This window comes from Heloderma suspectum, chromosome 6 (genome assembly GCF_057233095.1).
Source record: "Heloderma suspectum isolate Gila_16-S chromosome 6, 16-S_ref, whole genome shotgun sequence".
In the NCBI taxonomy this organism is placed as follows: domain Eukaryota; kingdom Metazoa; phylum Chordata; class Lepidosauria; order Squamata; family Helodermatidae; genus Heloderma; species Heloderma suspectum.
In genome coordinates this window covers 69,495,292-69,514,499 of record NC_139463.1, presented here as the reverse complement: position 1 = coordinate 69,514,499, position 19,208 = coordinate 69,495,292, and the positions used below count along the sequence as shown (strand labels likewise).

Sequence of the window (19,208 nt, the reverse complement as noted above, 5' to 3'; positions counted from 1 at the left end):
TTTTGAGACTCACCTATAGCCACGCCACTTTCCGAGAGCAAGACCTGACCCACACGGGCCCTCATTAGCACAGCACCTCCCGGTCGCTTGATGATGGGGATGATGTGGAAAGGGATCTCGCTAGCGCCCCCTCTCGGGTACCATGCACCATGGGAATAGTGGTTGATTAGCAGAGCAGTCATGAAGAAGCTGGAGTCCTTCAGAGCAACTCCTGAGAATGTATTGTTGGGGTCGGGAGAGAGAAATAAGAGATTGGGAGACAAAAAAGACTATCGGTGATGGTTGAAAGAGCAACATTAGAGGAGCTCTTGTTCTAAGTTGTTCTCACTCCATGGAGAGATTGCACGTAACAGTCAGCCAGTCGTTGTAGCACATGATGAAGGTAATTCATGTTGCAATTAGATGCTGCCAAACTTCAAATTGAACTGGATTTAGTGTGTGTGTGTGTGTGTGTGTGTGTGTGTGTAGGGGGGGCACGTTTGTTTGTTTTTTTTAATCACCATTTTGTGAGCTCATTTTATAATACATTCCAGACCACATGTGGGCAACCTACAGCCTGTAGGCTGCACACAGCTCTCAGGGGTCTCTCCTGCATCCCACCCCCAATTCTCCCCCCACTGCCAATTTGCTGCTGAATTGGCTTCCAAAATTGCCACCAATGGCTGAAACACAAGAACAGCCACATATCCTGGCTGCCCCCCTGAATTTCCCCCTGCCACCAGCACCAATGAATTGTTGCCAAAACGATCATCAATGCCATCCACCTTCACATACCACAACATAATCCAGACACCAACTATGCCTTGGTCAGAAAATAGGAAGTCGTGTACATGCAGAGCTCAAGAAAGTGAGCGAAGTCACAGTCACACATAGCGACAGCTGCAAGAAACACATAGATGCTCTCATACACACTCCTCTCTCATGAATGCGCACAGCCATAGAAAAAGGGAAGACATCTATGGGAGAAGAAGAGTGTGGAGAGCAGGGATCTTGCAAGAAACCCAACAGGTTTCAGTGCAAAAGTGAGTGACCATTTGTTTCAGCTCCGAGTGTCAGAATGGGTGCTCTGCTGAGGATCTGGAAATCTGTTGCTTCTACTGCAAGGGTGTTGAACTTCTTTCAGCCCGAGGGCTGAATTCATTGTGGAATGAGCTCCCTAGAGAGGTGTGCCTGGCACCTACTTGGCACTCCTTCTGGTGCCAGGTGAAGACACCGGTGCCAGGTGAAGAAAAGTTATTGTCCCAGTATTTTAGCATTTCAGCTTCCTAGTCTTTTATCTTTGGTGTTGTTGTTTTTTTATTTTCATTTCTATACCGCCCAATAGCCGAAGCTCTCTGGGCGGTTCACAAAAATTAAAACCAAACAACACACAATAAAACAATTTAAAATATATAGAACATTAAAACCACAATATAACAATACAACCACAATAAAACCTAGCAGCAGTACAGGAATTTAAAATACAGATTTAAAACAGCAAAGATAAAAATTTAGAAAGCTAAAAAGCCTGGGAAAATAAAAAGGTCTTCACCTGGCGCCGAAAGGAGTACAATGTAGGTGCCAGGCGAACCTCACCAGGGAGCTCATTCCAGAGCTGGGGTGCCACAACAGAAAAAGCCCTCCTCCTAGTAGCCACCCGCCTCACTTCCTTTGACAGGGGCTCACGGAAAAGGGTTTTAAATCTGTATTTTAAATCTCTGCGTTGCTGCTAGGTTTTATTCTGGTTGTACTGTTATGTTGTGGTTTTAAGCATTCATATTTTATATTGTTTTATGCTGTGCTTTGTGGTTTTAACTTCTGTGAACTGCCCAGACAGCTTCGGCTATGAGAAATATGTATATATATCTCTGAATATATATATTCAGACAAACCCACAAGGGCTGCATTTCAATGGTGGGTTAGGCCAGAGGCAAAGGGGTGGGGCCATAATACCAGCATATTTCAGCTTAAAGTTCTTACTGCCAGTAACTTCAGTCCTAGGAAACGCATTTCATACCTTTCAGGATGGGGGAAAAATGCACACGCAAAAGGTAGGCAACCATCCAATGATCAGTGGTCATCTGGGCATGGTCCAAAGGGCAGAGCAATCTGGGAAACCCAAAGGACTGGGTTGGGATTTCAGGTGGTCTGGATTTGGCCCTTGGGCCTGAAGTTCAACACCCCTGCAGAACCTGAAGGGTGCAGAAATTAGCATGGGCCCTTTAAGTTTGCAGTCAGTACCTAGTGGGAGGTGGAGCTTCTGAGAGACCTGAGCTGAACAGCCTACTCAAGGTCGCAGGTGCTACTTGTTCCTTGCTGGAACAACAGCTCTTTTCATAAGCAGCTGCCCTAGCCTAGCAGCTCCTGCCTGAGGCGCTATTGGTGTTTGCTTTGCTGTGCTCTTCTTTCCCTAGCATAACTGCTGACCAAATGTCATTCTCACCTTGCCAGTCATAGCTTCCTTCTACCAGAGCCTCCTTGAGTACCAGGCTGACTGGCAGCGTCCCTCCTATGTCAGGGTGGAAACTGAGCCCATAGAGCCCCAGAGCAGTTCTGATTCTGAGGGGGAACAGCAATCTGTGGGAGAGGAGCCAGCTCATACCTCACAGGCTCAGCAGCTGGCAGAGATTCCTCCTGCCAGCATTCCTGGGATAGAGAGTGACCCTGGCAGTGAGAGAGTGCTGGAGGGGGACTTGCCGGACACTCGGCGCAGACGCAGGGAGTGGCGACAGATGGAGGGCGCGGAAAGGAGGCGTAGCGCTCATTTGGCGCACAAGCAACAGTTGCGTCCCAAGGACCCAAGGGAAAGAGGGAGGATCTCTCCATACCCCTTAAGTTCAGAGTCTTCCCATGGTTCCCTTTCAAATGGGGACCAACTGCCTTACCTGGAGCTTAGGCTACTCTGCTATCTTTCCCCAGTGCTGTTCCTTGCTTAGTCGCTAGTGATTAGTATCTGAAAGAGTCATAAAGGAATAAAGCCTCGGAAAGAATCCTCGTCATCTGTGTCCTGAGTTGGCTATTGGAGGGGACTGCAAGAGGCAGCTAGGATGCTCCTGACATCCGGTCCCAAACCTAGCAGGATACTGATAAATGTTTAGGGGCTCTCTTCAAGTCTGGACTTGGAAACCCTGCAGTGGCATTGAGCCCATGAGACAATAAGAGCAGAGTGAAGCAGGGTAGGGTGGGGTGGAGCGGGGCAGGCGGGGGTTCTCAGTTCCACAAATGATGAATTAATGGGCCAAATTATTACTGCGTTTGTTTTATTAATTTGTTTTGTTATTATCAAAATGCATGAGTTGCTTCCCACTGCAAGAAACACCCCATAGAAGGAGGGGAGAGGGGGGATGCAAAGCCCACCAGGGCAGAACAGTGGTGCTATTGAAAACTAGCCACCCCAGAGAAAAACACCCACCAAGCAAGACCACCCATTCCTCACCATAGGAGAAGTAGCTGAAGATGGCTCGCAGGTCCTTGTTGGTGGTCAGTTGCTCTACAACTTTGCTGTGGCTAGATGAGGCCAACCTGAAAACAGGTGAGATCCAGTGAATGAGCCCCCATCGGATCAGGAACGTAGCCAGCCGCAAGGGAATCATCTTCAGCATGTTAACCAAAGGCATATGTGTGATTACTATCTATGAGCAAAAGAATGGGGAAACTGGTCATGACTTAGCAAAATGGTTTGGTGTGCAGCTCAGTTGTGATCAACTGTGAACCTGCATGTTCAGGCTACTGTCTGTAATTCTGTTACAATGCAATGAACTGTAGATTCAAAGCAATTGTGTTACTTTTGTCCAGTTGAGGAGGGAGAGGACTTGACAAACAAGCATAGACACCTTTCTATTGTACTGTAAATCAGAGGTGGACAACCAAACATGGGGGGGGGATGACCTCCTGACATCATTTGGTTCCCATCACATGCACTAGGTGGATGTTCCACGAAGCGTGTCTGTCAGGAACTGGCTTTTCTGTCCATTGGAGGGAACTCAAGCCTTCATGGATGGGCAATTTCCACAGGCTGGGTTAGGAGTATGGGCCATAGCTTGCTCTCCCCTATATAAAACGTAAAATGCCTCTTATAAAAAATTCCAGTTATGGGGAATCAGGTCCTTTCCCTAGGGATGTTAGAGAAATCTGCCACAGATTCAAATGAGGCTGGATTCTTTGGATTCCTCAGGAATCTGCGGCAGATCAGGACCATTTTCCTCTCCTGGAGGATTCCGTGCAGGATGGCACAGCTGCTTCACCTCCGCACCAATTGCCATTTAAAAAGAAAAGGTGATCGGCAGGATGTGCCCATAGACTTATACACAAAATAGAGCCATGAATCTTGTTTATAAGTCTATGTGTCCATAGGCTTATACGCAAGATTCACGGCTCTATTTTGCATATAAGTCTATGGGCACATCCTGCCGATTGCCTTTAAAAAAAAAGAAAAAAAGCACGGAGGCAAAGGGTTCCAGTTGATTCAGGTAAGCGGCCCTCGGCTCTACAGAATCCCTGTGGAGCGGAGCCACTCTGCAAGGATTCCAGGGGGCGGGACAGATCGCTCCCCCGCCCCCGCAGATTCCCCATCAGAATGGACAGTGGGGAATCCGTACATCCCTACCTTTCCCACTGTGTGGTAGGGATGTCAGAGAAATCTATCTGGGGGTGGAGTTTGACAAGTTTTCCTAGGCTCGACCCCCTGGATTTCATTTTGGTTCCTGCTGCCGCGCCCAACTTTATCTGCAGTGAGTCAGGCCAGTTAGCGGATTTTCTGGGAATTTTGCACATGGCAGCAGCGGGGGTGGGGAGGTTCTGCAATTTGTGCAAATTTCTAAGCAATTTGCACAAATTACAGCTGAATTTGTACAAATTTGGGTGTAATTTGCACAAATTGCAGCCCCCCCATCACAAACATGTTCCCAGAATTCGGGGAACAGCCCCCAGCTCGGCTTGCAGATGCAAATTGAGCTGTACATGCTGCAGAACTCCGCCGAGCCAAAAAAGAACCAGATTTCCCAGTGATGGACATCCCTACTATGGGGTCATACAGTGTATGTGGGCCTCATTCATTTTCATAGGGCATCATTCCCTTCAATAGTAACAAAGCAAATTGTGTGCATGTGTTTAACAAAGAATATACAGAGATCAGGTTATGCCACTGAAATCAATTGAGAAAGGATTCTTAGGAGAGATCCATAGCCATTGTACCAAGACGGGTTGTGGTGGGTTAGGATAGGTCCCAGTGAAACTGCAAAATATGAGGCTGGAGAGAGACATAAGGAAGTAGAAAGTAGTATGAACAGGTATTGTTGCTATTGGCTTACATGCTTATTTCTTTTCTCCAGTTGTCTGTCACCGAGGACATAGGAAGCTGCAGTATCCCAAGTCAAACCATTGGTCTACCTAACCCAGTATAATCTACAACAGGGATGGGGAAGGTATGGCCATCCAGATGTTGGACTGCAACACCCATCATCCCCCACCATTAGCTATGCTAGCTAGGGGTGATGGGAGTTGCAGATAAACATCATGGGGGTGGGGTGGGGGGCTCACATTCCCCACCCCGATCTACAATGACTGGCAGTACAGATGTGGGTGCCTGGATGGGAGACCACCAGGGAACCACACATACACCACCTTGAGTTCCATGATGGAAGGGAGGGGTGATAGAAATGTACTCAATAAAATAAATAAAAAACAGTAAATTGTAAGCCATCATTTTAAGCTCTGAACCTTCTTGGGTACATTGGCAGAAAGGCTTTATTATAAATCTTGCCAATAAAATACACAAACGTTACCTGGTTCCGAATTATATAAAATCAATTGGTTGAAAGATAAACCCAGGTGCCATCTAATCTGATTCCCTCTGCCAAGGAATGCTGGTCTACTGTGGCCTTGGTCTTCTGGGCTCAAAGCATTAAGGTTTGCCAATTAAGTACGGCCACCCAACATTCTCTCTCACCCTTGACAGCCTCATGAACTCTTTGATGGCCTCTTTCTCCTCTGGGAACTGCCTCTCCAATTCTTCTACAAAGGCCCTCTTGCCAGAGAAGAGTTGGTAGTCCTTGTCCCCAAGGGTTATAATATCATAGGGATCCTCCAACCGCACCCAGTCAAGTTGCCCATCGGTGAGCTGGTCCATGCTCACTCGTGCCATTCCATTCTCATGCAATTGCCCCACATAGTGGATGCCTAAGAAGGGAGAGAACCCACAGTAAGAAAAAGCAATGATATTTCAGAGAGGGAACAGCAGTTTAAGTAGACAGCACCCCCTTCCTTTCACCCATGGATCTTTGTACAATTGCAAAGTCCTCTGACACAGCAAAGGCTAAATGAAACATGGATGCTGTATTGTGTCAGCGCTAGGAATGGGTGACGATTTCATTTGATGTGTGCAAACTTACCTAATTCTCACTCCCTAGACTTATACATGGACTGGAATGCAATTGTGTTCTGAAATCTCCACATTCCTGAACAGTGCTGCAATCAAGTTAATTGGCTTTTTAAAAAATGGGTACAACCCCCCCCCCCATATTAGGGAAAAGTGCATACAAAATGTGCATATTAGAGGAAAGTGGGAGGGAATGCATACATTAAAAAGTACATTCAAAGTAGGCATGGCTGGATTGCTTACCATCTGATCCATGGTTTTGTCCGCTGGGCGGGGGGAGGTGATCCGTTCCTCCCCCCCAGAGTCCTCTGGAGCAGCTCCGCTCCGTGAGGATTCCACAGAGCCACACACTGGCTCCATACCACTTGCAATATGATAATGGCAGCTGCCATTACCGTATCGCAAGCAGTACGGAGCTGGCGTGTTGTTCCAGAGGGAATCCTCAGGAGGTGGAGGCAAGTGATCCGTTCCGTCACGGATTCCGGAGGCCGGATTCAAAAGAATCTGGCCTCATCTAGGTCCATGGCAGAATTCTCCACCATCCCTAATTCAAAGTATATACTTTGTTAGGAGAAATGCGCATAAAAGCATATACACATTGTCACGTCAACTTCTTAAAACTAAATTTGCAAATTGTCGCAGAAACGGGATGGAACAAATTTAATGGTGGAAATCTGACAAACCGAACGAAAGTGAACTTGACAGATTCACCGATCTCTAGTGAGAGCATGCGAAGTGTGGGGCTAGAGTGGTACACGAGTTCCCTCACTTTCCCTGCTCTGATCCTCTGGTGCACTGACTGCCACTTCAGAGGGCTACAGCATATGAGACAGGGGCCTCCAGTTCTTTCTGCAAGAGGCCCAAGACCCTCTGCAATGTGGTAGAGTCCTGATTCTATTCAATAAAGGCTTGTACCCCAGCTGGCATTCAGATTCTCCATGTGCTCCAGCTGTCCCTATTGAAACGGAACAGCCCATATTTTTTCTAGTCCCTGTCCCTGATAAATCACTGTGGTCACCATTTTTGCTAGTGTGACTTGATTTGAGTTTGCAAGCTGACCTGAACCTTTTTCCTGAACTCTGGGAACCTTTTTGTGCCTTTTTTCCGATTCTGCAATTTGCGCAGTTTTCCGAGCAATTTGTGCAAATTACGGCTGTAATTTGCACAAAATCAGCTGTAATTTGCACAAATTGCTCATACATCCACGCAAATTGTAGAACCTGTGGGGAAAATGTGTAAAATACCTGGAAAAATCTGTGAACTCGCCCAGCTCACTGCAGACCAAGTCAGGTGCTGCAGTGGGAACTGGAATGAAGTCCAGGGGGCTGAACCTAGGAAAACTCATCAAACTCCAGCCCCCAAATGGATTTCTCTAACATCCCTAAGTGTGAATTGCTAAGAATTACAGCAGCCTCACCCAGCCTGGTCCCTCCAGATGTGTTGTACAACAACCAGCTGGCTGGTGTGGGATGATTAGGGATGTCAGAGAATTCCGCCACAGATCTCGGTGAGGCTGAATGCCAGTGCATTCGGCCCCCCGAAATCCATGGCAGAACGAAGCCCCCGCCCCCCCAACCCATGAAAGGCGCATGAAACGGAGCATTTACCTGCTGCCGTCCGCGCTGTCTTGCGAATGGCGGCCGCCCTGCAGCCACCATTCACTTCTTCATCATAGCCGTGATAGGCTACGTAAATACTTACGTAGCCTATCACGGCAGCTTCGCAGGATACAAATGGCGGCCGCTATGGCGGCCGCCATTTGCGTCCGCAGCAGCCCGTCCGTGGCTGGAACTCCGGCTGCAGACAGCCCTGGCCGGCAGCTCCGCAGAGCTGGCCCAGGGAGGATTCTGGGGGGAGGGACAGAGCGCCTCCCCCCCACCACGAATCCAAGCTCCGCAAAGGTAAGTGACTTTCATACATCCCTAGGGATGATGGGAGTTTTAGTTGAATGCTCCTGGAAGGCACTAGGCTGGGGAAAGGTGAATTAGAGCTATGTGGAAATGGGACCTCCAGATTCTCCACCCTATGTGCGAGCAAAGAAATGGAGGGGTTAACTGACATCCATGGCCCTGTGGGGAAGAAGAAGGAGCGAGGGAGCAGGCAAAGGCAAAATCAAGGCCTGCTCCAGTTGGACTCCTCCCCACCCCCAGGGCTAACTGACATCTATGGCCCTGTGGGGAAGAAGGAGCAGCGAGGGAGCAGGCAAAGGGAACGTGAGGGCCTGCTCCAGTTGGACTGCCCCTCCTTTGGGAGATGAGAGGGGGGAACGGGGCCATCCCACCAGCCCTGCTGACCGTCTACCTAATTCTTTTTTCTCCCCTCCCCATCGCCTTTTCCTTGTGTGTCCTGTCTTTTTTAGATTGTAAGCCTGTGGGCAGGGACTGTCTTCTTCGTTCATTGATTGTAAGCTGCTCCGGGAGCCTTTTTTGGCTGAGGAGCGAGATAAAAATACAATAAATAAATAAATAAGGGGGGGGGGATTTCACCAAATTTCTCTACAGGGAATAGCAAATGCCCCAACAGTTTCCCTGGGGTGGGATTCACCATTAGCGGTGGCAGAAGCACCGTTTCTTTCTTTTTCTTCTTTTCTTGCTTTTTTTGCTGCTGCAGCAAGTGGCAACTGTATTGGCAGCCTGGCTGCTATTTTGCACCCCTATAATGCCCTGGGCCTAGCATCATTATGGGGCATTGTGTGGAGAATTCTGGCTACCACCCCCCAAAATGGGTGGAGATAAAATTCTGCAAAGTGGGCCTCTTTTTCTAGTGGGGTGAGAAACAGAAAAATCTCAGAAATTTTCTCAGAAAAATCTTTTCTGAGAAATTTCAGCTCAGCTCGAATAGACCTGTTTTCTAAAAGTGCACTTCTAAACATATTTTCTCTCAAAACACACTTTTAAAAATGCTTTTTGGTAAATTGTTTGAGCTGAGAACAGCATCAGAACATTCAGGAAGTACAAAATCTGGTGGCTAACTATGGGCCAGAACAGATATTACTTAAATGTGTGTCTCGCAGCTTTGTCTTTTTTTCCCTTCATTTTTACACTAGAGGAGGCACAGGGGCCCTGATCCAGATCTTAAAAGCTCCCCCCCGCCTCCACCCACAATGGTCCTGATCCAGATTGGGGGCCCTCTAGGGTAAAAAGTTTTTAAAAGACATGGCTGATAGACACACATTTAAAGTCATGTCTGTTTTGGCCCTCAGTTCCAAACCAAAGGTTAGTCTGGCCGGTGGGGATCAGGTCAGTTTGTTCTGGAATTTGCAAAGGTTGAATTATGCAAATGTCTCCAAATCCTGATACAGTCAAGCCACTGGCTGGGTTGAGGGATACATAAAAATTTCATTTCAGTTCGCAAATCATCCGAGCATTCCCCATTTGCAACACTGAACGCAAACAGGAGAGCATTTATTTGAAAAATGTTCACACATTCCCAAATTTGTAATCATGTTTGCAAAATGCTTTTTTAATTAAAAAAATGCACACTTTGAAATGTGCACTTAAAAAAAATAAATTACAGAGCAAGCTGAACATAGCTTTGGAATGACGTTCAGAGAATTTTGGCCAGCTTGAACATCCCTAGTTCACCCATCTCTAGCTGGGTTCTCCTCCTCCTCCAGCCATGAGACATTTCACATCAGCTCTCAAGCCTTACCGATGTCAAATTCGAAGCCTTTCTTTTGAAAGGTGTGGCAGCATCCTCCGGCTTTGCTATGTTGCTCCAGCACCAAAACCCGTTTTCCTGCCTTTGCCAAGACTGCAGCCACAGACAGCCCCCCAATGCCGCTTCCGATAACTATAGCATCTAAGTTAGGGGGCACTTTATCTGGGGAGAAACCTGAGGAGAAGAACAGCAAGATAATCAGACCTTTGGCTGAGTTCTTCTGTGGGAGGTGATTGGGCTTTCAACATAAGAAGAGCTCAAAGCAGAGAAGGGGAAATATTTTGCCACTGCCACCAATAATTGTATTGTTAGAACGCCAGAAAATCATGCAATCCACTTCTGTATTGGCCCCAGGAGCGTAGCCAAGTCATTTATAGTGTTAGAGGGGCCTAGAGATCCATAATGCTTGCTTACGTTCATTAGTGGTGCAATTCCCATGCTAGTAAGCCTCTGAGCATGTGAAGATTATTCAAAGGGCTGATAACAGCCTTCTCAGAACATTCCTTGCTAATGAGGAGAATGTCTTATCACTGATGAGCCTGAGAATCAGAGTTTGTTTACCTTAAAGCTACAGGTAGCTGTGCTTGAGATCCAAGTGCTGTTAGTTTATGCTGGGAATGAACGCTAGGGGCACGTGCTGCTGAAACGCTGCTTATTGCTAACCTGTAGAGTATAAGACCTACTGTACCCAGTGGCTCGGGGTTCAGACAAGCTGTCTGATCCAACCATTGGGTACGCCTGCGTGCTGTAAGTTACCCAATAAAGTACTCCTTGTAAGTAAACCTTTGAGTCTGATCTTGGCACTTCTAACCCAAGAGTTCAATGCCCACTGCAGGGGCGGCACAACTTCCACCATTGGGCACTATTCACTTGATATCTATTTGAACGTTCCATTCCATTCTATACTAGCACCGTGTCAAATGTTTTGATCTATTTATTTTCGACCATTTGTTGGGGGGACGGGCAAAAGAAATTGCACCTGAAAAATTGTGGGAAGGGGTGAGAATTTTGGAGAAATTTCTCAGGGTGCTGGGCGTCAGTGCTTGTCTTGAGGACGGGGTGCATGTGCTCTTTCTTTTATCATTTCCCCCCATTCTGTCCTTGCGGCATCTCTGGCTGCTTGAGTTTCTCATGAAGCATGCTGGAGGACTTAGCCAGGACCTCTTGCCTTGGGGCTTTCCGATGCTGCTGCCTGCAGAGGGCCTGAAAGCGGAGAGAGGCATTTGTGGTTTGGCTTTGCTGTTATTTAAAGTCCTTTTAACGACAAGAAGAAGAAAAATAAGGAAAATAACAACCAGCTCCTCGCTCAGCTTTCAGGCACTCTGCAGGCAGCAGCACAGGGAAGCCCCAAGGGAGGAAGTTCTGCCAAAGTCCTCTCGGGGGCTTTCCACGAAGCTCAAGCAGCATTCTTCAAAATGTACACATCTTTGTCCGCATTGTGTGGTGCTTTGGGAGGGCCCCTGCCCTGAAAGGCGGCCAAGAAATATTTTAAATAGTAGTAGTAATAACTTCCTTAAGCAACTTTCCCAATTAAATAAAGCATTTCTGTGCACATTTTTAATATACATGCATTTTGTCACACACTTTCTCAAACGCTCATAATTTTTGAAAGCACTTTGCCCCTTAAATGAAGTGTCCCCAACACCCCACCCCATTAAAAAAAATGACAACAAGTCGCAAGACCATTTCACCGCTGAAAACTGTGCTCTACTGGCTCTCATTTGAACGTTTTTCTATATTTGCTGCTTGAGTTTTTTGTAGTTGTTGGCTTTGAACTCATAGGTCTTGAACATGCCAAGCTGCCTTACACTGCCAGGGTAGAGTATTTCTCTTGGGCCTTCTAGTCAGATATTGTCTACTCTGGGTTGGATACCAACTTAGTCATACTTAGTCCAGGTTTTGGAGAGCCCTTGGGCCAGACACCCTCAGTGGGCCCCCTCCCTCAGTGATTCTATCTTCTCACCGCCATTGTCACCAGCTGCTATCGCTCCTCCTCCTCCTTCTCATCATTGCTGTCAGGAATGCCCCTGTAGTCTTCTGAGCCCTCCAATAGGCAGAACCAACAGTCAGACAAAAGGGCTGCTTTCCAAAGCTTTATTTCCATTCAACCTAATGAGGCTTGAGAGGAAATACAAAGGAACTACAGAGGGAATACAAAGGAACAGCCTACCAGGAGTTTCTAAGGGTTAGGACATCAGTTGGTCTCCATTTGGAGAAAAGCACAACTTTCTGAACTTAAGGAGTAGGAGGGGAAATTATCCCCCTTTCCCATGGGGCCTCAGGGCGCAGCTGCTGACATTGAGCCAAACTGGCTGAGGACCTCAGCTCAGCTCTCACAACCTCTCACTTGAGCCTGCATCTGCGCTTCATGTCTAAAAGCTCAAGTTGTTCCTCCCTTTCCATGCCAGGGTCAGTATCGCTCCCAGGAATGTGAGCAGGGAGGGGCTCCCCCTCCAGCTGCACCTCTGAAACCTGAGGGTGTTCCTCTCCCATGGACTCTATCTCCTCCTCAGAATCAGAGCTACTCTGGGACTCTATGGGCTCAGATACAACCCTGGCAATTGCTACCACTTCCTTGCTTGACAGGCAGAGCCAGGGAGCAAGTAGGCAGTGGCATCCATGACCATGCCTAATGCCAGCCCTGTACTTAGCTATGGCTAAGTACATTGATCTCAATGGGTCTGTGCTAAGTATGACTAGGTTTGGATCCAAGCTTCTGTCTGGTAGTGGTTCTCCAGGTTCTCACACTGAGGTCTGTCATGTCACTTGCTACCTAACCCTTTTAAATGGATTGGAGATGTCTGGGGTTAAACCTGGATCTTTCCAGATGCAAAACAACTGCTCTACTACTGAGCTATAGCCCCTTCCCAAATGCATGTCCTGTCATAGCGTAGTATAGTGCTGTTCATCTATTTTGCACTCTAAATGGTTGGAATGTCCCACTCTGAAGGACCGTCTGTACCCAGGGGGATCTGTCCAAGCTTTAAGGTCATAATCTGAGGCCCTGTTCTCTGGTCCCAGTAAGAGCTGTGGGATTGATGAGTAGCAGGGCCTTTTCTGTGATGGCCCCAGATCTTTGGAATGTAGGAAGTGTGCATGGCTCCCTCTTTGCTGGCCTTCAGAAGAATTTTAAAGATGTGTTTATTCCAGTCTGCATTTGGTTAATTTTAGTGTACTGTGCTTTGAACTACAGTTTTAACTGCTGCTGCAGTGTTATTTCTTACATCTTATTCATTAATTTTAATGCTTTATGTATTGTTTTTAGGGTTCGATTATGTATTTTTAATTTTCCATTAAGTTGTCATCTGCTTTGAGAGGGTCTTTACCCTGAAAAGAGACTATAAATGTTAACAACAACAACAACAAATTTCAACCCTAAACATATTTATCCAGACGCAAGCCCCCCTTAGTTCTGTGGCACTTATTCCCTAGTAAATGTGCTTAAGATTGCAAAGTAATGGCAGGTAAACTGTAAACAAGGATGTCTTGTTTCAAATCTCATCTTGGGGACAAACTCACTGACCATGCAATCCTACACCTGTCATCTCAGAAGTAAGTCCCACTGAGTTAAATGGGGCTTACCCCCAGGTAAGTGGGTACAGCATTGCAGCCTAAATGTCCTTAATATGCCATTGGGTTCACACACACCATCTGCCTTACAGATACACTAATACTGGCCTACCTTATTGGGATGTTGTAATGATGCCTGAGATAATATGCATGAAGCATCCGTAAGCATATGAAAGCAGGGTGATTATTCATTCTTTTGACCCAAGCCTTCCGCAAAGTCTTTCCTTCTGTGATGCCTTCCTGTGGCTGCATGTGGGGCTGACTTTGAGCATGCCGCATGTATTGTAAGCTCTCTGGGGCAGGGACTAATTCTATGTTCTGTACAGCAGTTGGCACACCATCAGCATGAGACAAACATTGAGTAGCAGTGCGAGTCAACTGATTTACGGGGACAAAGCTGTTATGAGATAAGGAGTCTTGTTTTTAAAACCACAGGGTAACCTTTGAACTGTATGGCAATGAGGATGCACTTTGGCCACTTTTTCCAGCAAGACATGTATGAGGGTGTGCCTTGGTTACCATAGAAGTGATAAACCTAATTGCTGAAGGTCAAAGGTACAGCTTCTTACCATGTTTTCTTCAGGCAGGGTTGGCCCTACCATTAGGCAGAGTGAGGCAGCTGCCTCACGCAGCAGATGCTGGGAGGAGCAAGGTGTTGGAGGACAGAGCTGTATGTGCACCACACAGCCCACCCTGCAGCCCTCAGGTACAGCAGAAGCAGCTAGCACTGAAGTAAGATTCAACTGTCAGTATCAAAAAATAATATGAATACTAGCTGTACCTGTTGCGAAAAATTTTGCAACCACGCATGTGTGACTTACGATTTAGTAACTTTGTTAATCAGCTGCTTTACCCAATCTTGAGTTTTCACAACTTCATATTAAATTTGTATTAAAATTCTTAGAGAGCAATCCTATGGCTGCTAGACCCTGTCTAGAGGGCCATAGGATATGCTCATCCAGGAACCGACCTCGGAGCCCGCACTCCGAGGTTGGTTCCTGGAAAACCGACTGCTCCCTCATCCGCGCTACCTCGGAGGCAGCGCGGAGAAGCCCTATCCTCTGCGCTCGGAAGAGGAGCGTGGAGTGACTGAAAAGGGGCATGGCTGGGGGGCGTTCTGGGGCAGGGAGAGCGGAGCTGCGTTACACCACATCCAATATGTCGTACAGCAGCTTCCTCTCCCAGTTGCCCCCCCCCCCCCAGACAGCTGAAAATGGCTGCCTAGGGAAAAATAGCAAGGCAGGAGAGGCATGGAGGGAACAATCCCTCTGTCTCTCCTGCCTTGCTTTGGATAGGCGGGCGCCCGCGAGGTCGGAGGCTTTGAAACCCCGAAGAGATGCTGCCAGTCAGTGTCAGTGTCAACAATACTGGGCTAGATGGACCCATGGTCTGACTCAGTATATGGCAGCTACCTCTGTTCCTATGTTCTGAGGCCATGTCCCTTCATTGGCCCCATTCCAAGTTAACAATATTATCTATTCCAATGACAATTATTGATCCCTTCCAACTACAAAGGGGGGCTCATGGACGTAGGGGAAAGAGAATGCCTGGATGCAAATGTCTGCTTTCCCCCTATTGCATGCTAGACAAAATTAAGAGTCACTTCTGTAGCTCCACCCACTTTGGGCTCTGGCTCCACCCACTTTGGGCTGCACCCACTGCTAGAATGTGGTGGTGGGGAAACCCCAGACAGGAATGCATGTGATCATGTATTGCGTACCCATTTGGCTCCACGATACAAATTATTATGAACATCAACAATTGATTGTGAAGCTGTCAATGTATTTTGGGGGGTGCGATTATTTTTCTGCAAATCTAGGCATCATCAGCTTTAATCTGAGACATTCCAAACTTGATCAGATAATATTTATGGGGTCGAAACGGAGTGAACAAAAATTTGTGCCCCATATTAATATATAGATGTTATATTCTTAACTGTGTTCTATTGGCATTTTAATTTTTTAACTGGTTGTAATCCACCCAGACATTAGTTTTGGGGCACATTAGAAACGTATGAAATGTATAAAATAAATAGGCAACCACAGCACTGCTATTTGTCCTGCCAGAAAGAGCAGCGCTATCATATTTTCTGTATTTGGAAGCACAGCTTTAAAGGGCCAGGACAGGCAACAAAGATACCATCTTGTTAATGAGAAGAGCAGGACAGGAAAAAGACGTGGCTCATGGGTATGGGACTGTTCTTCCTGCTGTTAAGGCTTCCATCTCCACTGCATGTCATCCTTTTAATGCACCTCACAGAGTTGTCGTGAGAGCAAGCATGATCAAGATTTGTCCTTTCCACATTAACTGGAGGAAGATTTGCTCTCTGGGGTATGATAACCCTAATCCCCCCCCCCCCCAAACCAAGATCTTGAAAATATTGTGGAATCAATCCAGCACCCAAGACTAGGGATGGGGGAGAATTTTGTTTAGGTTCACTTCTTATACATGCCTGTACTTCAGTTTGTGGCATTCCTAGGGCCAGTTTGCCATCAAGGCCCAATCCAATCCAGCTTGTGGCCAGTTCACGCAGGGCGTCGCAGGCTCACACTTACCTCTCTTGAGGACTTTTTTGCGAGCTTCCTGGTCCATGACGAGTGGTTTGGGGAAATGCACATCTTCCAGGTTAAAGGGGCTCCCCTTTGTGCCACGGAAAACATGGAAGTAAACAAGGCTGACGATCAGTAGGACAAACAACAGCAGCAGAAGACCCAGCCACATGACTCTCTCTGTGGGTGCTAGAGGAAGATGGCTGGGAGTTCTGCACCCAACACTCTTCAAGGCCCTTGCAATTATAGCCCACATGACCATCCAGGGCAGCAAGCCAACAAGTGGCAAGGTTATTCTCATGTTAACTCTTTACTCCCCAAACTGATCTCTCAGACCAGTTCCAAAGACCCTTGATGTCGGCGGGATGAGTGTTTTGTGGAGGTGTGGAAAGGAAGCAATGATAGAGGGTACAAATCAGGGTCTGTGTAACCACCACCACCACCCCACCCGTAAGAAGGAAGTCCCCTTTCTTGCTCAATGTGCAGTGCTATACACTGGAGATACATCGCCTAAGAAAGTCAGGTGGCTCTTAGTTTGAGGATAGTCTCTCGCTCGGAATAGGCAAACAAACTATTTTTGCGATTGCCCAGATTCTGCAAATATCAGCTTGAAGCTTGGCTCACCTCGTTTGCATTGTTTGCGCTCCCCCTGCCCCCACTTCATTCGAATGGGAAAAGTGTGCATTTTGAATGGGAAAAATGGGCCTTTTTAAAAAAACACATCAAAATGCACACTTTCCCCCCATAGAATAAAGCGTGCCAATGAGCATTTTAAAAAATGTGCATTTTTCTAATGCGAAAGCAAGTTTGAGATTTTGCTAACGTTTTGGGAGAACATGCTCTCCTGTTCACATTCACATCCAAAGTTGGGTCATGGTTGTATGATTTGTGAATATGAACCAAATACTCGTACATCCCTCTCTCACACAGCTGTCCTCTGGTAGGTGGGTTGGACAGGACAGAAAGAAGGTTGGAGGGAGGATAGGGGGTAGAGTGGGAGAGACGTCAGTGGTTTGGCTTAGAAAGGTGCCACGTGGCTTTCCAAGTCTGCAGGAAGTAGATGGGCTACTTGCTAAGGTGAACCAATATAAACTGGAGGAGAAGGTGGTTCACCCACCTCTAGACATTTTGTGGTTTGGCTGTATAAATCTGAAGAGCAGGGGAGTCCATGCATTACTACCTGTGCGAGGAATTCAGGCATGTAAATGGGAATCTATATAGCAGGGGTGGGCAAATCTTGGGCCTCTGTGGGCCACGTGGGGCAATGGAGCTGTGGCTACACTGGTGCATGCCACATGCACACCCATGCATGCATGCATGCACACTGCACTGCACAGCTTCTCTTCCCTGCCATATACACACACTCTCATGCATGTACTCACACGTGAGCACACATGCACACATTCCCCCCTCCATCTCAGAGATGGGGAGGTATAACCTCTCTTTCCTGTGGGCTAAGATCAGTGGCGTAGTGGTAAATGTTGATGTGCAGGCACTCATCGTGACATTACCCATAAGCGCATCAGTTCTAGCAGTTTTATCTCCACCAGGAGCAGGCCTTTTGTAAAGCTAAGGGATTCTAATTGCCCATTCAAGAGCAAGCCACCCCAACATACTTTGCATCACAACAGGGAACAAGATATTGCTGGGGAAATTCATTTCCCCCCAGCTACTGTGAGGATTGCAGCTAAGCTCAGGGGAAACAGGGAACTCTAAGGGGGGCAGGGGGGCAGAGGATGCCAGTGTCACTGCTAATAAAAAAAGTACCAGCACTGCCTGTGAACCTGCTATAGCACTGGCTAAGATCCTAACTCCTCTCCTCCCCATTTTGCTGGGAAGCAGGGCATGCCGGGATGACTCCTTGCACACTTGGCTGAAACAGGGCAGTAGCATGGGGGGGAGGGGAGATTGAGCATGTCTGGGCATCAGGGACAGCAGACCGTACAGGTGACCTCCAAAAGCTGCACGACACGTGTCCTGTGGGCCACAGGCTGCACTGTGTGGTGTAAGGCATGACAGAGCAATGCATGCATTACTGGGATACGGTGCGTGGCTGTTTTCTCCTCTGCACAAACGTCCAATACAAGAGATCCATCCAGCGGAGGCCGGTGGATCCAGTGTCAGTGGGGCAGTGAATTCACTCTGGGTTTCAGTCAGACCCAGTTAGAACTCTAAAAGGAGCTATCCAAGGTGCTGAACCAGTTTTGGGTTGAATAGCTTGTATAGCACCTTGGATAACTCCTTCAGAGTTCTGACTGGTTCTGCCTGAAACCCAGAGCAGATTGACCACCCCATGACATCAGAGCCACCAGCCTCCACTGGCGCCATCTGTGCACATTCATTTAAGCACAGACGGTGGCGTGAATTGCCAACAAACCTTGGGAAGTTCAGAATCCCAAAATTTCCGAAAACGGTAACAAAATGGAACCTTACAGGTTAAAGGAGAAGACACAGGAGACAGTGGTTTTTTTCCCTTTGAAATTTAATATAAGTTAACAGAAGTGTAATAAAAGGTGGGGGGGCTTCAGTAGTAGCTACAGGGGCATAACAGGTACAGGTATAAAGAGAAAGAAATGTGCAGCAGCATTTGGATTCTCAAAGAAGCTACTTGCCTATTCACAGAGTTACTAAGAGTATAAAACAGTGTGCAGATTTTTTAAAAAATGGAAAATGTGTAAACATAAGGAACAGTGGAAATGCAGGCTATTGCCATGCCAAACAGTTGGAGAGTTAGAAACAGAGACAAAGAGGCAGAGAGAATGTTCTTCTGTTTTCTCCTCCTCATTTGTCTTTTGAGAACAACCCAGGTCTTCCAAAGTGGGTAAACGTTTGGCAGTATTCATACTTTACCCCTGGCTTACTCAGCAACGACCACTGGAGCATCACTACCCCAGTGGGCTTCCTCAAAATGGCAGTTTTCTATCCAATTTGGTTATCGCTAAAAAAAGAAGAAATCTAAATTTTCCTAATTCATTCCGGTTGTTGTTTATAAATCAAGAAGTAAATAAATGTATAATTATAATAAACTACAATAACAAATAAATTCAGAATAGGAAGACTTGAACAATGTCCCA

General features: G+C 47.0%; 1 protein-coding gene across 1 annotated transcript in view; it reads right to left on the bottom strand.

Moving 5' to 3' along the window:
* Window positions 1–16,344, bottom strand: part of LOC146341109 (all-trans-retinol 13,14-reductase-like) — a 33,844-nt gene extending 17,500 nt beyond the window's left edge. Inside the window, exons 1-5 of the mRNA XM_084808264.1 lie at window positions 16,141–16,344; window positions 10,007–10,189; window positions 5,927–6,156; window positions 3,416–3,611; window positions 14–211 (exon numbers count right to left, since the gene is read on the bottom strand). Coding sequence (XP_084664390.1) covers window positions 14–211; window positions 3,416–3,611; window positions 5,927–6,156; window positions 10,007–10,189; window positions 16,141–16,306 — 973 coding nt within the window. The 5' untranslated portion in view covers window positions 16,307–16,344. The remainder of the gene's footprint in view (window positions 1–13; window positions 212–3,415; window positions 3,612–5,926; window positions 6,157–10,006; window positions 10,190–16,140) is intronic.
* Between the last annotated feature and the right edge of the window lie 2,864 nt (window positions 16,345–19,208).